The sequence below is a fragment of the Anolis carolinensis genome, chromosome 1 (assembly GCF_035594765.1).
Source record: "Anolis carolinensis isolate JA03-04 chromosome 1, rAnoCar3.1.pri, whole genome shotgun sequence".
In the NCBI taxonomy this organism is placed as follows: Eukaryota; Metazoa; Chordata; class Lepidosauria; order Squamata; family Dactyloidae; genus Anolis; species Anolis carolinensis.
The window spans coordinates 100,560,010-100,573,533 of record NC_085841.1 but is presented as its reverse complement, the minus strand read 5'-3'; the positions used below and the strand labels follow the sequence as shown (position 1 = coordinate 100,573,533).

The 13,524-nt window shown below is 45.0% G+C and overlaps 1 protein-coding gene across 1 annotated transcript in view; it reads left to right on the top strand.

The window, feature by feature from the left end:
• The window catches only part of fig4 (FIG4 phosphoinositide 5-phosphatase), a 75,857-nt gene extending 64,190 nt beyond the window's left edge, over nucleotides 1-11,667 (top strand). Inside the window, exons 22-23 of the mRNA XM_003215643.4 lie at nucleotides 8,328-8,414; nucleotides 9,282-11,667. Coding sequence (XP_003215691.2) covers nucleotides 8,328-8,414; nucleotides 9,282-9,459 — 265 coding nt within the window. The 3' untranslated portion in view covers nucleotides 9,460-11,667. The remainder of the gene's footprint in view (nucleotides 1-8,327; nucleotides 8,415-9,281) is intronic.
• The last annotated feature ends 1,857 nt before the right edge of the window (nucleotides 11,668-13,524 follow it).

Below are 13,524 nucleotides of genomic sequence, written 5' to 3'. Positions count from 1 at the left end.
TTCCCTGGGGAGCGCATTCCAGAGCCGGGGGGCCGCCACGGAGAAGGCCCTCTCCCTCGTCCCCACCAACCACACTTGTGATGGAGGCGGAAGCTAGAGGAGGGCCTCCCCCGATGAACGAAGGGATCGTGCGGGTTCATAGGGGGAGATGCGGTCAGAAAGGTAAGTGGGTCCCAAACCGTTCAGGGCTTTGTAGGTCAACACCTGCACCTTGAATTGGGTCCGGAAAATAAACGGCAGCCAGTGGAGCTCCTTAAACAGGGGAGTGGACCGCTCCCTGTAATTTGCTCCTGTTAAGAGATTTCCCTTACATTAGAAATATAGGTTAGATGTCAAGGACAGAACGCCACAAGATTCAAAGTAACAGAGTTGCAACAGTCCTGCCTCTTTAAGATCACTTTACGTGTTGCCCAATCTACTTGTGGGTTTACTACAGCTAGCCAATCCATCCCCAGGATCACATCATATCTAGGCAAGCTCGTAATATCCCACACAAACGTTCCCGTTACTCCCTGCACCTCCCACGTTACTGCTGAGGTTTCATGGTTAACCACCCCAGTCTCCAGCAGTCTCCCATCTGCTCCTTCCACCCACACGTCGCATGCCTTGCGCACTCTAGGAATGCCATGCTTCTTAGCAAACTCAATATCTACATAGGAGACCGTTGCCCCTGAGTCCAGCAGTGCCAAAGTAGAAACAAGTTCCCTTCCCCCAACAGATAATGTAATGGGTACGAAAACATGCTTCCTCCCCTCAGTTGACTGCTTGAGGAGCCCTAGTGCGTTGGACTCACGTCGCACTAGGGCTGGCCTTTTCCCGAAAGCTGGGAAGGTTTCACATTACAATTTTTGGCAAAATGCCCAGCATTCCCACAGTACAAACACAAGCCCAGCTGCCTCCTACGGCTCTTTTCCTCTGTAGGCAGCTTTTTAAAGACCCCAAGCTCCATGGGCTCTTCCCCCATCACCACAGGTGCCCTGGTTACATGCATGGGTGGCGCACACATTGCTTTTGAGTGTTTACGAGCCTCGAACCTTGCGTCTAAACGCAGCACCTTAGCTACTAAGGCGTCCCAGCTTTCAGCCGGCTCCAAGCGTGCTAATTCATCCTGGAGCATATCACTTAACCCGGCAGTAAATAAAAGCATGAATGCATTTTCCCCCCAATCCAGCTGGTGGCGATACAGGTTAAACTTATTTAAGTAATCCAAAACAGTCCCCTTTCCCTGTTTCAACCGATACAGAGCCCACCCAGCGTTCTCCGTGCGGAGAGGATCCCCAAAAGTATCAGTTAACAACTTTTTGAAATTATTCAAATTGTCCTTGACTGGGTCATTTCCCAAAATTAAATTAGTGGCCCATTGTCCTGCGGGACCGGTCAACAAACTCAAAATAAAGGCCACCTTGCTAGTGTCTGTAGGAAAAGCATGAGCACTGAGCTGAGAAAAATAAAGCTCCACTTGTGCCAAAAAGGTTGGCAACTTGCACCTGGTTCCGTCAAAGCGTTCAGGAGTCAAAACATGTCCTTTCACAGCCTGAGCTGTTTGGCTAACGGTAAAAGCCGTTTGCAATTGGTCTACTTTGGCCCTTAACTCATCCATCGTCTTCCTGACGGGTTTATTGCTGCAATAAACTTTTTATGGGCGTTGGGCAATCTGTCAAGGACAGAACGCCACAAGATTCAAAGTAACAGAGTTTATTAGATTACAGAACTCAAAAATGCCCGTAAAACACAAGGGCCAGGCAGTTTTTGCCTTTAGGAGCAAAAAGGGGCAAAAGTAAATGTTCAAAAGATAAACCGGATTAAACCGGAGTTTAATCCGGGTAAAAACAAACTGCTTTCTTCAGCCTGGGTATAAACGAAACGAAAGCCAAGGAACAAAAGATACAAAGGATGCAACTAATTGGCAGCAGATTCCTCTCTGCTGCCAACACTGTGCTTAGAGTAACTTGCGTCGCTCCCCCACACACACACACAGCAGACAGGATCTCCAACACGAGTAAAACAGCCAAGGATTGTAGCAGTTGAGTAGACCAGTTCCGTTCCGTAGATCAAAGCCAGAAGCAGACGTTTGTAGTTTTTCCAAGTCCAAGAAGGGGGGAAGACAAGCCGTGGTCAGTTCAGTCCGAGTTCTCAAAGCAGGAGATGGCGTCCGTCAAGAAGACGACGGAGGGTCAAGCTAATAAGAGTAAGCACAGGTTTGCACAAACAAATGCCCACACAATCCCTCCCGCCGTCTGACCCTGGATTCCAATCAACTTACGTCACAGCACAGGAAAGCACACAAGTCTTCAGGGAAGCGTCCCACACACACACGGATCCCAAGCGTTTGCCCAGATTACCTTGCCCAACGCAATTTGCAATTGCTCCCAAGCCCCATTTTATGCCAGTTACAAATCTTCATCACTGTCAGCTGTCCTCCTTAACCCGGGCGTTTCCTCATCACTTTCCTCGTCAGAGCTGGAACACCTCTGACTACGCCCAACAGCATCTCCAGCTGTGGATCCCGTCCCATCCCTCCAGCTAAACCATGGGTCTAATCCTGAAGGTCCCCATTCATCTTCTGTCCCATCATGGCCAGTGGCACCCACTTCCTCCCTTACCCGAGTCCAATCCATCTCATCCTCCTCTGAGCTAACCAGCCCCTCCTCCATTCTCTCCGTAAACCCTTCGAAAGACTCCTCGTCAGATGGTGCTGCAAATATGTCTCGCAGTCTTTTTCTCTCTCGCTCCTCGAGAGTATCTGACTCTCGAGGAGTCTTACGCCCACGTCTGTCAGTAACAGAGCCATGAGGCTCAATCATAACACTATCCCCTCTCACAAAGGCCTCCTCCCCCGATGGCGGAGAAGTGGCAGTGATACCCTCCGCTATAGCACCACGACGACTAGAGGTATCAAGTTTCAACAGCGAACGATGAAAGACTGGATGGACCTTTAAACTAGACGGTAAACGCAAACGAAACGCAACAGAAGAAATCTTTTTAACGATAGGAAAGGGACCCAAATACCGAGGCGCAAACTTTCCCCCAGCCTGTTTAATATGTTTGGAAGATAACCACACCAAATCCCCTTCTTCCAACTCCTCCCCTGCCTGCCTGTGGCGGTCAGCCTGAGTCTTCTGCGTTGCCTTAGCTTCCAACAGTAAGCGACGGGCAACATCATGCAATGCAGCCATTTCCGAAGAGCGGTACACAGGGTCCGAAGAGACCACATTGGTCGACGGCGCCACACCTCCCCGTGGGTGAAAACCATAAGTAAGCTCAAATGGCGTATGCTGACTAGACGTGTGCACCGCATTGTTGTAAGCAAATTCCGCCACCGGTAACCACTTTACCCAAGCCGTGGGTTGATCTAAACAAAAACAACGCAGATACTGCTCTAAGAGCCCATTAACCCGTTCCGACTGTCCATCCGTTTGCGGATGGAAAGCTGAAGACACGTTTAACTTAGTCCCCAAACACTCATGGAAGTGTTTCCAAAAGCGTGACACAAATTGCGGAGCCCTATCTGAAATAATCACCTCGGGTGCTCCGTGCAAACGATAGATGTGCTTTGTAAATAGTAAGGCCAACGTAGGGGCCGCCGGAATGGTTGAACAAGGAATAAAATGAGCCAGTTTACTAAATAAATCCACCACCACCCAAATACAAGTATAACCCCCAGACTTAGGCAAATCTGAAATAAAATCCATGGAAATGATTTGCCATGGCCTCTCCGGAACAGGTAAAGACGATAACAACCCTCTGGGGCGCCCAACAGGCGTCTTACTCTGCTGACAAACGGCGCAGCTGTCACAAAAGCGCAGAATGTCTTGCCGCATCTTTGGCCACCAGTAGCTCCTGGTGATAAGCTGTACGGTCTTGAACCTGCCAAAGTGCCCAGCCATGGGTTCGTCATGGTGGGCTCTAATCACCTCCAACCTGAGGGCCCCCACTGGTACGTAGACCTGCCCCCTGCGTACCAATACCCCGTCTTGATCCTGGAGATGCGGCAGTATGGTACGGTTACCTGCAGAGAGCAGCATCAGTTGCTCCTGAGTCCACACATCATCCTTCTGAGCCTCAAGGATCTGGTCATGTAACCCAAGCTCATTATCTACAACACACAGAGAGGCAGTAGGCAAGATGGTCTGACATACTACCTGCTCATTGGTCTTAAATTCCGGCTTGCGGGATAAAGCATCGGCCCGCAAGTTTGCCTTCCCCTCCACGAACTGCACCTTGAAGTTAAACCTGGAGAAAAACAAAGCCCAGCGGATTTGACGCTGGTTTAACTTCTTTGCTGTTTGCAAGTGCTCTAAGTTCTTGTGATCAGATCTGACCACGATCTGGTGCCGTGCCCCTTCAAGCCAGTGCCGCCACACCTCAAACGCCACCTTAATCGCCAACAACTCCTTCTCCCATATGGTATAGTTCTGCTCGAAGGGTGTTAGTTGCCGCGAGTAAAATCCACAGGGACGCAAGGTCCCTGAGGAATCCTTCTGAGACAATACAGCCCCCAACGCGTAGCTAGAAGCGTCCGCTTCTACCACGAACGGTCTGTCAACATCAGGATGGGTTAGTATGTTGTCCGATTGAAAACTAGACTTTAGTTGTAGAAACGCCTCGTGAGCTTCCCGCCCCCACACAAATGGCTGTTTCTTGCGCAGAAGCTGCGTCAAAGGTACCGTGAGCTTTGCAAAATTCGGAATAAACTCCCGGTAGTAATTAGCGAAACCCAAGAACCTTTGTACATCCTTCTTAGTCTTCAGCTCCTGCCATGAGTTGACGGCGTCAACCTTATGTGGGTCCATTTTAAGTTTCCTACCTGACACTACATGACCTAGGAACTCCACTTCAGGCACATGAAAGACGCACTTGGAAGCCTTGGCGAAAAGCCCATTAGCCCGCAGTCGGTGCAGAACCTGCTTGACATGTTGACGATGTTCTTTCTCGTCCTTAGAAAAAATCAAGATATCATCCAAATAAATCACTAAAAATTGGTCAATTAGGTCCCTGAACACATCGTTCATGAACCTCTGGAATACCGCAGGAGCATTACAAAGCCCAAAAGGCATGACTCGGAACTCGTGGCATCCGAAACACGTGTTAAATGCCGTCTTCCATTCATCCCCTTCCCGTATACGGATTAAGTTATAGGCCCCCCGCAGGTCAAGCTTGGTAAAGACCTTAGCCCCTTGCACCCTTGATAACAGTTCCGAGATTAAAGGGAGCGGGTACCTATCCCGAATGGTGTATTTGTTTAGGATCCGATAGTCACAGACCAGCCTAAGTTCCCCAGTCTTTTTGGCTACAAAGAATACTGGTGCCGCAGTTGGAGAACTAGATGGGCGAATAAACCCCTTGGCTAAATTTTCATCTAGAAACTCCCGCAAAGCTTGCCTTTCCGGTACAGTCAAGGCATACAGCCTCCCTGCTGGCAGTTTCGCACCTTCTGCCAACTTGATGGCGCAATCATATGGCCTGTGCGGTGGTAATTTGTCCGCTTCTCTTTTACAAAATACATCAGAGAACTCCCCATACTCAGCAGGCACTCCCTCCATATCAGAATGAGTAACATTTAGAGTGCAACAGTCCTGCCTCTTTAAGATCACTTTACGTGTTGCCCAATCTACTTGTGGGTTTACTACAGCTAGCCAATCCATCCCCAGGATCACATCATATCTAGGCAAGCTCGTAATATCCCACACAAACGTTCCCGTTACTCCCTGCACCTCCCACGTTACTGCTGAGGTTTCATGGTTAACCACCCCAGTCTCCAGCAGTCTCCCATCTGCTCCTTCCACCCACACGTCGCATGCCTTGCGCACTCTAGGAATGCCATGCTTCTTAGCAAACTCAATATCTACATAGGAGACCGTTGCCCCTGAGTCCAGCAGTGCCAAAGTAGAAACAAGTTCCCTTCCCCCAACAGATAATGTAATGGGTACGAAAACATGCTTCCTCCCCTCAGTTGACTGCTTGAGGAGCCCTAGTGCGTTGGACTCACGTCGCACTAGGGCTGGCCTTTTCCCGAAAGCTGGGAAGGTTTCACATTACAATTTTTGGCAAAATGCCCAGCATTCCCACAGTACAAACACAAGCCCAGCTGCCTCCTACGGCTCTTTTCCTCTGTAGGCAGCTTTTTAAAGACCCCAAGCTCCATGGGCTCTTCCCCCATCACCACAGGTGCCCTGGTTACATGCATGGGTGGCGCACACATTGCTTTTGAGTGTTTACGAGCCTCGAACCTTGCGTCTAAACGCAGCACCTTAGCTACTAAGGCGTCCCAGCTTTCAGCCGGCTCCAAGCGTGCTAATTCATCCTGGAGCATATCACTTAACCCGGCAGTAAATAAAAGCATGAATGCATTTTCCCCCCAATCCAGCTGGTGGCGATACAGGTTAAACTTATTTAAGTAATCCAAAACAGTCCCCTTTCCCTGTTTCAACCGATACAGAGCCCACCCAGCGTTCTCCGTGCGGAGAGGATCCCCAAAAGTATCAGTTAACAACTTTTTGAAATTATTCAAATTGTCCTTGACTGGGTCATTTCCCAAAATTAAATTAGTGGCCCATTGTCCTGCGGGACCGGTCAACAAACTCAAAATAAAGGCCACCTTGCTAGTGTCTGTAGGAAAAGCATGAGCACTGAGCTGAGAAAAATAAAGCTCCACTTGTGCCAAAAAGGTTGGCAACTTGCACCTGGTTCCGTCAAAGCGTTCAGGAGTCAAAACATGTCCTTTCACAGCCTGAGCTGTTTGGCTAACGGTAAAAGCCGTTTGCAATTGGTCTACTTTGGCCCTTAACTCATCCATCGTCTTCCTGACGGGTTTATTGCTGCAATAAACTTTTTATGGGCGTTGGGCAATCTGTCAAGGACAGAACGCCACAAGATTCAAAGTAACAGAGTTTATTAGATTACAGAACTCAAAAATGCCCGTAAAACACAAGGGCCAGGCAGTTTTTGCCTTTAGGAGCAAAAAGGGGCAAAAGTAAATGTTCAAAAGATAAACCGGATTAAACCGGAGTTTAATCCGGGTAAAAACAAACTGCTTTCTTCAGCCTGGGTATAAACGAAACGAAAGCCAAGGAACAAAAGATACAAAGGATGCAACTAATTGGCAGCAGATTCCTCTCTGCTGCCAACACTGTGCTTAGAGTAACTTGCGTCGCTCCCCCACACACACACACAGCAGACAGGATCTCCAACACGAGTAAAACAGCCAAGGATTGTAGCAGTTGAGTAGACCAGTTCCGTTCCGTAGATCAAAGCCAGAAGCAGACGTTTGTAGTTTTTCCAAGTCCAAGAAGGGGGGAAGACAAGCCGTGGTCAGTTCAGTCCGAGTTCTCAAAGCAGGAGATGGCGTCCGTCAAGAAGACGACGGAGGGTCAAGCTAATAAGAGTAAGCACAGGTTTGCACAAACAAATGCCCACACAATCCCTCCCGCCGTCTGACCCTGGATTCCAATCAACTTACGTCACAGCACAGGAAAGCACACAAGTCTTCAGGGAAGCGTCCCACACACACACGGATCCCAAGCGTTTGCCCAGATTACCTTGCCCAACGCAATTTGCAATTGCTCCCAAGCCCCATTTTATGCCAGTTACAAATCTTCATCACTGTCAGCTGTCCTCCTTAACCCGGGCGTTTCCTCATCACTTTCCTCGTCAGAGCTGGAACACCTCTGACTACGCCCAACAGCATCTCCAGCTGTGGATCCCGTCCCATCCCTCCAGCTAAACCATGGGTCTAATCCTGAAGGTCCCCATTCATCTTCTGTCCCATCATGGCCAGTGGCACCCACTTCCTCCCTTACCCGAGTCCAATCCATCTCATCCTCCTCTGAGCTAACCAGCCCCTCCTCCATTCTCTCCGTAAACCCTTCGAAAGACTCCTCGTCAGATGGTGCTGCAAATATGTCTCGCAGTCTTTTTCTCTCTCGCTCCTCGAGAGTATCTGACTCTCGAGGAGTCTTACGCCCACGTCTGTCAGTAACAGAGCCATGAGGCTCAATCATAACACTAGATGTGTGCCATGGTATGTTACATGGTTGTTGCATTCACTTCAGCTTTTCAAAATCTTCTTTTGCTGTCAGTTTTCATTTTAAAAAAGGAAGTCTTACAAATCTTCAAATTGCTAATACTAAAGCAGACATTTGTAAAAATAGTTCAGAACTTCAACATTACTCACCAACAAAATAAGGCTGTATGTTCTAGTGTCCTTAATAGAACTTGGTGTCCCTTAGTGAAAACTGTATGACTCTTATAGATTCTGCAAGAGACATTTTATCTTCATTATTTCAGAAAGTTCCTTTCCTATTGTGCTTTTTTGCTTCTATTCCTAGGTTTGTTCAGTTGGGGCAGAGTCAACACAAACAAGCCAAGAGTCATCAGCCTCTTTGTTCTAAACACTTAGATGGGGTTATACATTTGTAAGTACTGGTCATTCTGTATACTCACACTATTTCAAAATCTTTTTCTCAGCCTTGTCGCTTGTGTTAATAATAGTGCAGAGTGGTGTTTGTAGATTTTAATTGGACTCTGCAGTTTCCAGAACTGCTCTGACATAAAACAGCTGGTAAAATCCAAAGTAGTATGTGAAAAAACAACATTGATTTAGGGTTACAATACAACCATACATTATAATTCTCCATAGCCATGTAATATACATATAAGCTTTTTGCACAAACTTTCGTGCTTAAGCTGATGTTTAGTTGCAAATCAGGAGGGTAAAGATTTGCAGAAGCCCTAAGGCTTCACAGTAGTCCCTCAGTACTATCTTCTAGACATATTACATCCAAAAGGAGAACTAGGCTTGTTGCAAAACAATATCCTTAAGTCCTTTATCAACCAAATGGCCAAGAAGGATATCATGATCAATGGAATTGAATGCCACTGGAATGCTATGCAGAACCAGTGGGACACACTGGCTTGGACTGGTTCCCTGTGTTGGTGACCAGGGCTGTTTCTTTCCCACAACCACATCTAAATACATTTGAAATAAAAGGGGGTAATCAATTTCCTCTGGCAGTTCTAATCAGCTAAAAATTGGTATGTATATTTAAAAAAACAGATGGATTGCCTCACCTCTGTGCCTGACACAAAAGGGGTTTTGTATCCACCACAATAGATCCCTAAAGCATGTAAGGCTGATGTCACTCATCCACCTTGTATGTACACAGTTAGGCAGTAGAATTATCTGTGTCTGTCTGTAGAAGTTTTTTTCCAGTTGAATCTCTGACATGTGGTTTTAATTTAATGCTGCCTTTGTTTGTTTATGTATTTGTTGCTTTTTCTAGAACACACATTTCCGCTTTCTCTCAAGACAACATTTATGAAGTCCAGCCTCCTAAAGTTGACAGAAAATCTATTGAGATCTTTCACGCTCATATCCAGGCTGCAAAGGGCATAATGCAGCCGTTGGGAAAAGATGATATCCTTCTGTATCGAGAATATATTAGAAACAGATACATGTGAAGAAATCATTGTGCTCAGTTTCTCTGGCTGCTGTATTTCTGAGTCCCCAATATGCCTTGAAAAGGCTACCATCAGGAATGCACTATAAATGCCTCTTACTTATATAGGTTTCCCCATATGAGGAGTTGTATATAGCTTTGCTGCACTTTAGTATTTTCTTATATGAATGAAGTGTAAATTAAAACACAGAACTTGTTCTTAACTGTCTATGTTGTATAAGTCAAATTAAATAAAGCAATGGGTATGGCTGAAGTTCTTTTTCTATGGTAATGATGTTTTTAGCCTTTTTGAATTTTTCTAACTGGAATTCTTTATGTGTTCAGCCTATGTTTCCATTAGAATCTTTGGGGAAAAAACAAACAAATAGGTGTTAGATACTTTCACCAAGATGTCTGTATCACATAATCTGAGGATTTTTAAAATGTGTGGTGAAATCTTTTTGATTGATAGAAGCCAAGAAGACCCACCAGGCTACGTTTTCATGCTGAGAATAGAAATGGCACTTGGTATTTGGTCCATTCCTTTCCTTCTAACTGCTGTGGGCAGACTCTCAGAGGCCTCTCTAGAAATATTATTGCTTGCTGCAGAGTAATTTCTAAAGCTTCCCTCTAAGAGAGGAGTGTCATTAAAATTTCATTTGATAAAGCAGTGATGTGTTTTGTGATTAGATAATAAAGATGAGAACATGCTGTGGTTTGAAAGTGATGGATTACTGCAGTTATGTACCTGTTGGTCTATTGAAAGGTTGTAATTCTAGAATATAAGTGTTTTCTTTCCTATATAAAAAATATGATCAAGAAATAAGAGAAGTCTTCTTGATTGGTAAAGAGTTTCTGTCTTCCTCACCAGTATCTTGTTCTTTGAAAGACATTCTATATTGTGATGTCTGATGCCTCTTGTTAATGACTGTCTTGCTTTGACATTCAGCAGCTATTTTCCAGTCTACTCTTCAGCCAAATTCATCTGATTTTTCAAAACTGTCATTTACACCTGGAGAAATGATCTTATCAGGAAGCTGTCAGTTGCTAACTAGATTCTATCCCAAGCATAGGCAAACTTCGGCCCTCCGGGTGTTTTGGACTTCAACTCCCACAATTCCTAATAGCCAGTAAGCTGGCTGGGCTTTCTGCAAGACATCCGGACGGCCAAAGTTTCTCGTGCTGTCTAGCCACAACAATATTTTTGTCCTCAAATGGTATTTCTGAGAGAGAAAAAACTTGATGAATTTTAAAAGCAGGGATGTATTGCCACAGAAGATGCATTATGGAAAGGGACCAAGATGTTAGATGAAACCTCCCACTTGGGATAAAAATTTTTCACAGATTGCAACCACCAAGTAAGGCATTGCCCATCTGAGGTAGTGTAACAGATGGATTTTGTTTCCAATGACAAATGATTTGCAAGTTCAAGTCAGTAGACACTTGCCTTGGGAACCAGCTTACATGATGCTTGTCAATAGTTAGAAAGCTGATGGCATGGCAAAGATTTTGCTGTTGTGTGGTACTCTGCTGTTTTATCTTCATAATAATGATAATAATTGTGGCTTGAGACAGGGTACAACTTGGTTAAAAACTGTGAGATAAAACAGTATTAAAATGCATATAACAAATATACACAGATAAAATGCAGATTAAAATTCACCCTGCATTCATAAGTAAAAACACTGGGTAGGCCTGCCGGAAGAGATAGTTCTTCAGTTGTGTTTTAAATTAATAGACCATTTATCTGTTGGAGTTCTAGGCAGGTCATTCCACAATCTTGGGGCAGCCGATGATGAAACGGTCTTCTGAGTGACAGTTGCCAGTCGGGTTCTGACTGACTGCATGACCTCAGTGTCTGGGGCGGATTGTAAGGGAGAAGGATATCCTGTAGGTAACCTGGACCCAAACCATATAGGGCTGTACTTAATAAGGAGTTCAGGCTTGCTTAGCACATTTGAAATCAGAGCCTTGCATATGGGGCAACAAGGGAGAAATCCAAATGTTAACTCTCTTTTCCTTAAGATCAGTCTTTTTCCTGCCTACTGCTAATAATAATTGACTATTATAATTGTATATTTATATTACATGCAATATTACTAATAATATTGCGATATAGTTGTATAATATAATGTATGTATATATACTTGTAAACCGCCCTGAGTCCCCTTCGGGGTGAGAAGGGCGGTATATAAATGTCGCAAATAAATAAATAAATAAATAAATCTTCTGTTCTGCTTCATCACTGCAGCCACTTGTTTTCTGCTGCCCTTGAAACTAAGACTAGGAGCAATGGGTTCAAATTACAGGAAAGGAGATTCCATCAGAATATTAGGAAGAATTTCCTGACTGTACTAGCTATTCATTAGTGGAACTCTGCCTCAGAGTGTGATGAAAACTCCTTCCTTATAAACTTTTAAACAGAAGCTGGATGGTGATCTGTCAGGGATACTTTGATTGTGCTTTTTCCTCATGGCAGGGGGTTGGACTAGATGGCCCATGTAGTCTCTTCCAACTCTATGATTCTATGATTCTCATAGACTAAAGTCACCAGTACTCAAGACATGAAATCTATTAGCAATGTTTGCTGTCAGCTTTTGTGTCTTGAAGACCAAGTGAAGAAAGTGTGGTTTTGCATCTTGCAGCAATGAACACAGACCACATTTTGTTGGAATAGAAAATTTGACAGCCTTATTGGCTATAGCTTTAGTCTTTGCCAAGAAAATTAGTCCGGATCAAGGCTTTAGTTGACCCACCAGTTTGGCCAATGGAAACGTAATTTATTATACAATTATCCCGCTTTCTGGGTAGCACTGAAATAATAGACATAGGAATCCACCCAGGCAGAAGCCATTGTGTAATTCAATGTGTTGTTGAAGGCTTTCATGGCTGGGATCACAGGATTGTTGTGTGTTTTCCGGACTGTATGGCCATGTGCCAGAAGTATTCTCTCCCGATGTTTCGCCCACATCTATGGCAGGCATCCTCAGAGGTTGTGAGGTACAACCTCTCAACCTTTGAGGATGCCTGCCTTAGATGTGGGCGAAACGTCAGGAGAGAATACATCTGGAACATGGCCATACAGCCCGGAAAACACACAACACTCTGTAATCCACCTGCCAATGAATGTGAGGCAGACTCATTTGTCCCCATTGTGGACATGACCTGGTTGTATACAGTCAAAAGGACACCCTACATTGGAAATGCTATGCTTCAAATTGGATCTGTGCCTCTGTCAAAACTGTCTAAAGTTGTTGACAATCTTAGTTGTGTGATATCCCCAACAACAAAATTGTCTATACAACCCCCCCAGCAGTCCCTGAGTTACAAACATTCAACTTACAAACGATTCATATTTAAGAACGGGAGTGAGACAACAGAAAGTGAGAGAAATTTACCCCTCGGAAGGGAAATTCACTCCTGAAAGAGTTATTATCATGGGGAAAAGGTATCTCAACTGAAGCTTTATTACCAATCTTTGTGTCTACAAAAAGCCATTTTTTTCAAAATCCACTTACCACAGAGACAGAAAATGCTGTGAAATCTTCTGAACAGGGGCACCTACAGCAACCAACACACTGCAGGGCTGTTAACCCTTCCCTATGCTATCCAAAGCGTGTGTGTGTGTGTATGTATATGTGTGTGTGTGTGTGTATATATACACTAAAAAATGTACCTGTTCCAACTTACAAATTCGATTTACGAACAAACATACAGAACAAACCTATCTTGTTTATAACTAGTTTCATTTTGAAAAGCATAATGTTCAAAACAGTTTTGTTGTTTGCCAGTATTATTATTTTTGTAATAAAAAGCTTAAAATATAAAGGTAAATGTTTTCCTCTGACATTAAGTCTAGTTGTGTCTGACTCTGGGGGTTGGAGCTCATCTCCATTTCTAAGCCAAAGAGCCGGCGTTGTCCGGAGACACCTCCAAGGTCATGTGGCCGGCATGACTGCATGGAGCGCTGTTACCTAACCGCCGGAGAGGTACCTATTGATCTACTCACATTTGCTTGTTGGCTAAGTTGGCAGAAGCTGGGGCTAACAGTGGGAGCTCACCCCACTCGGATTCGAACCAACCTTTT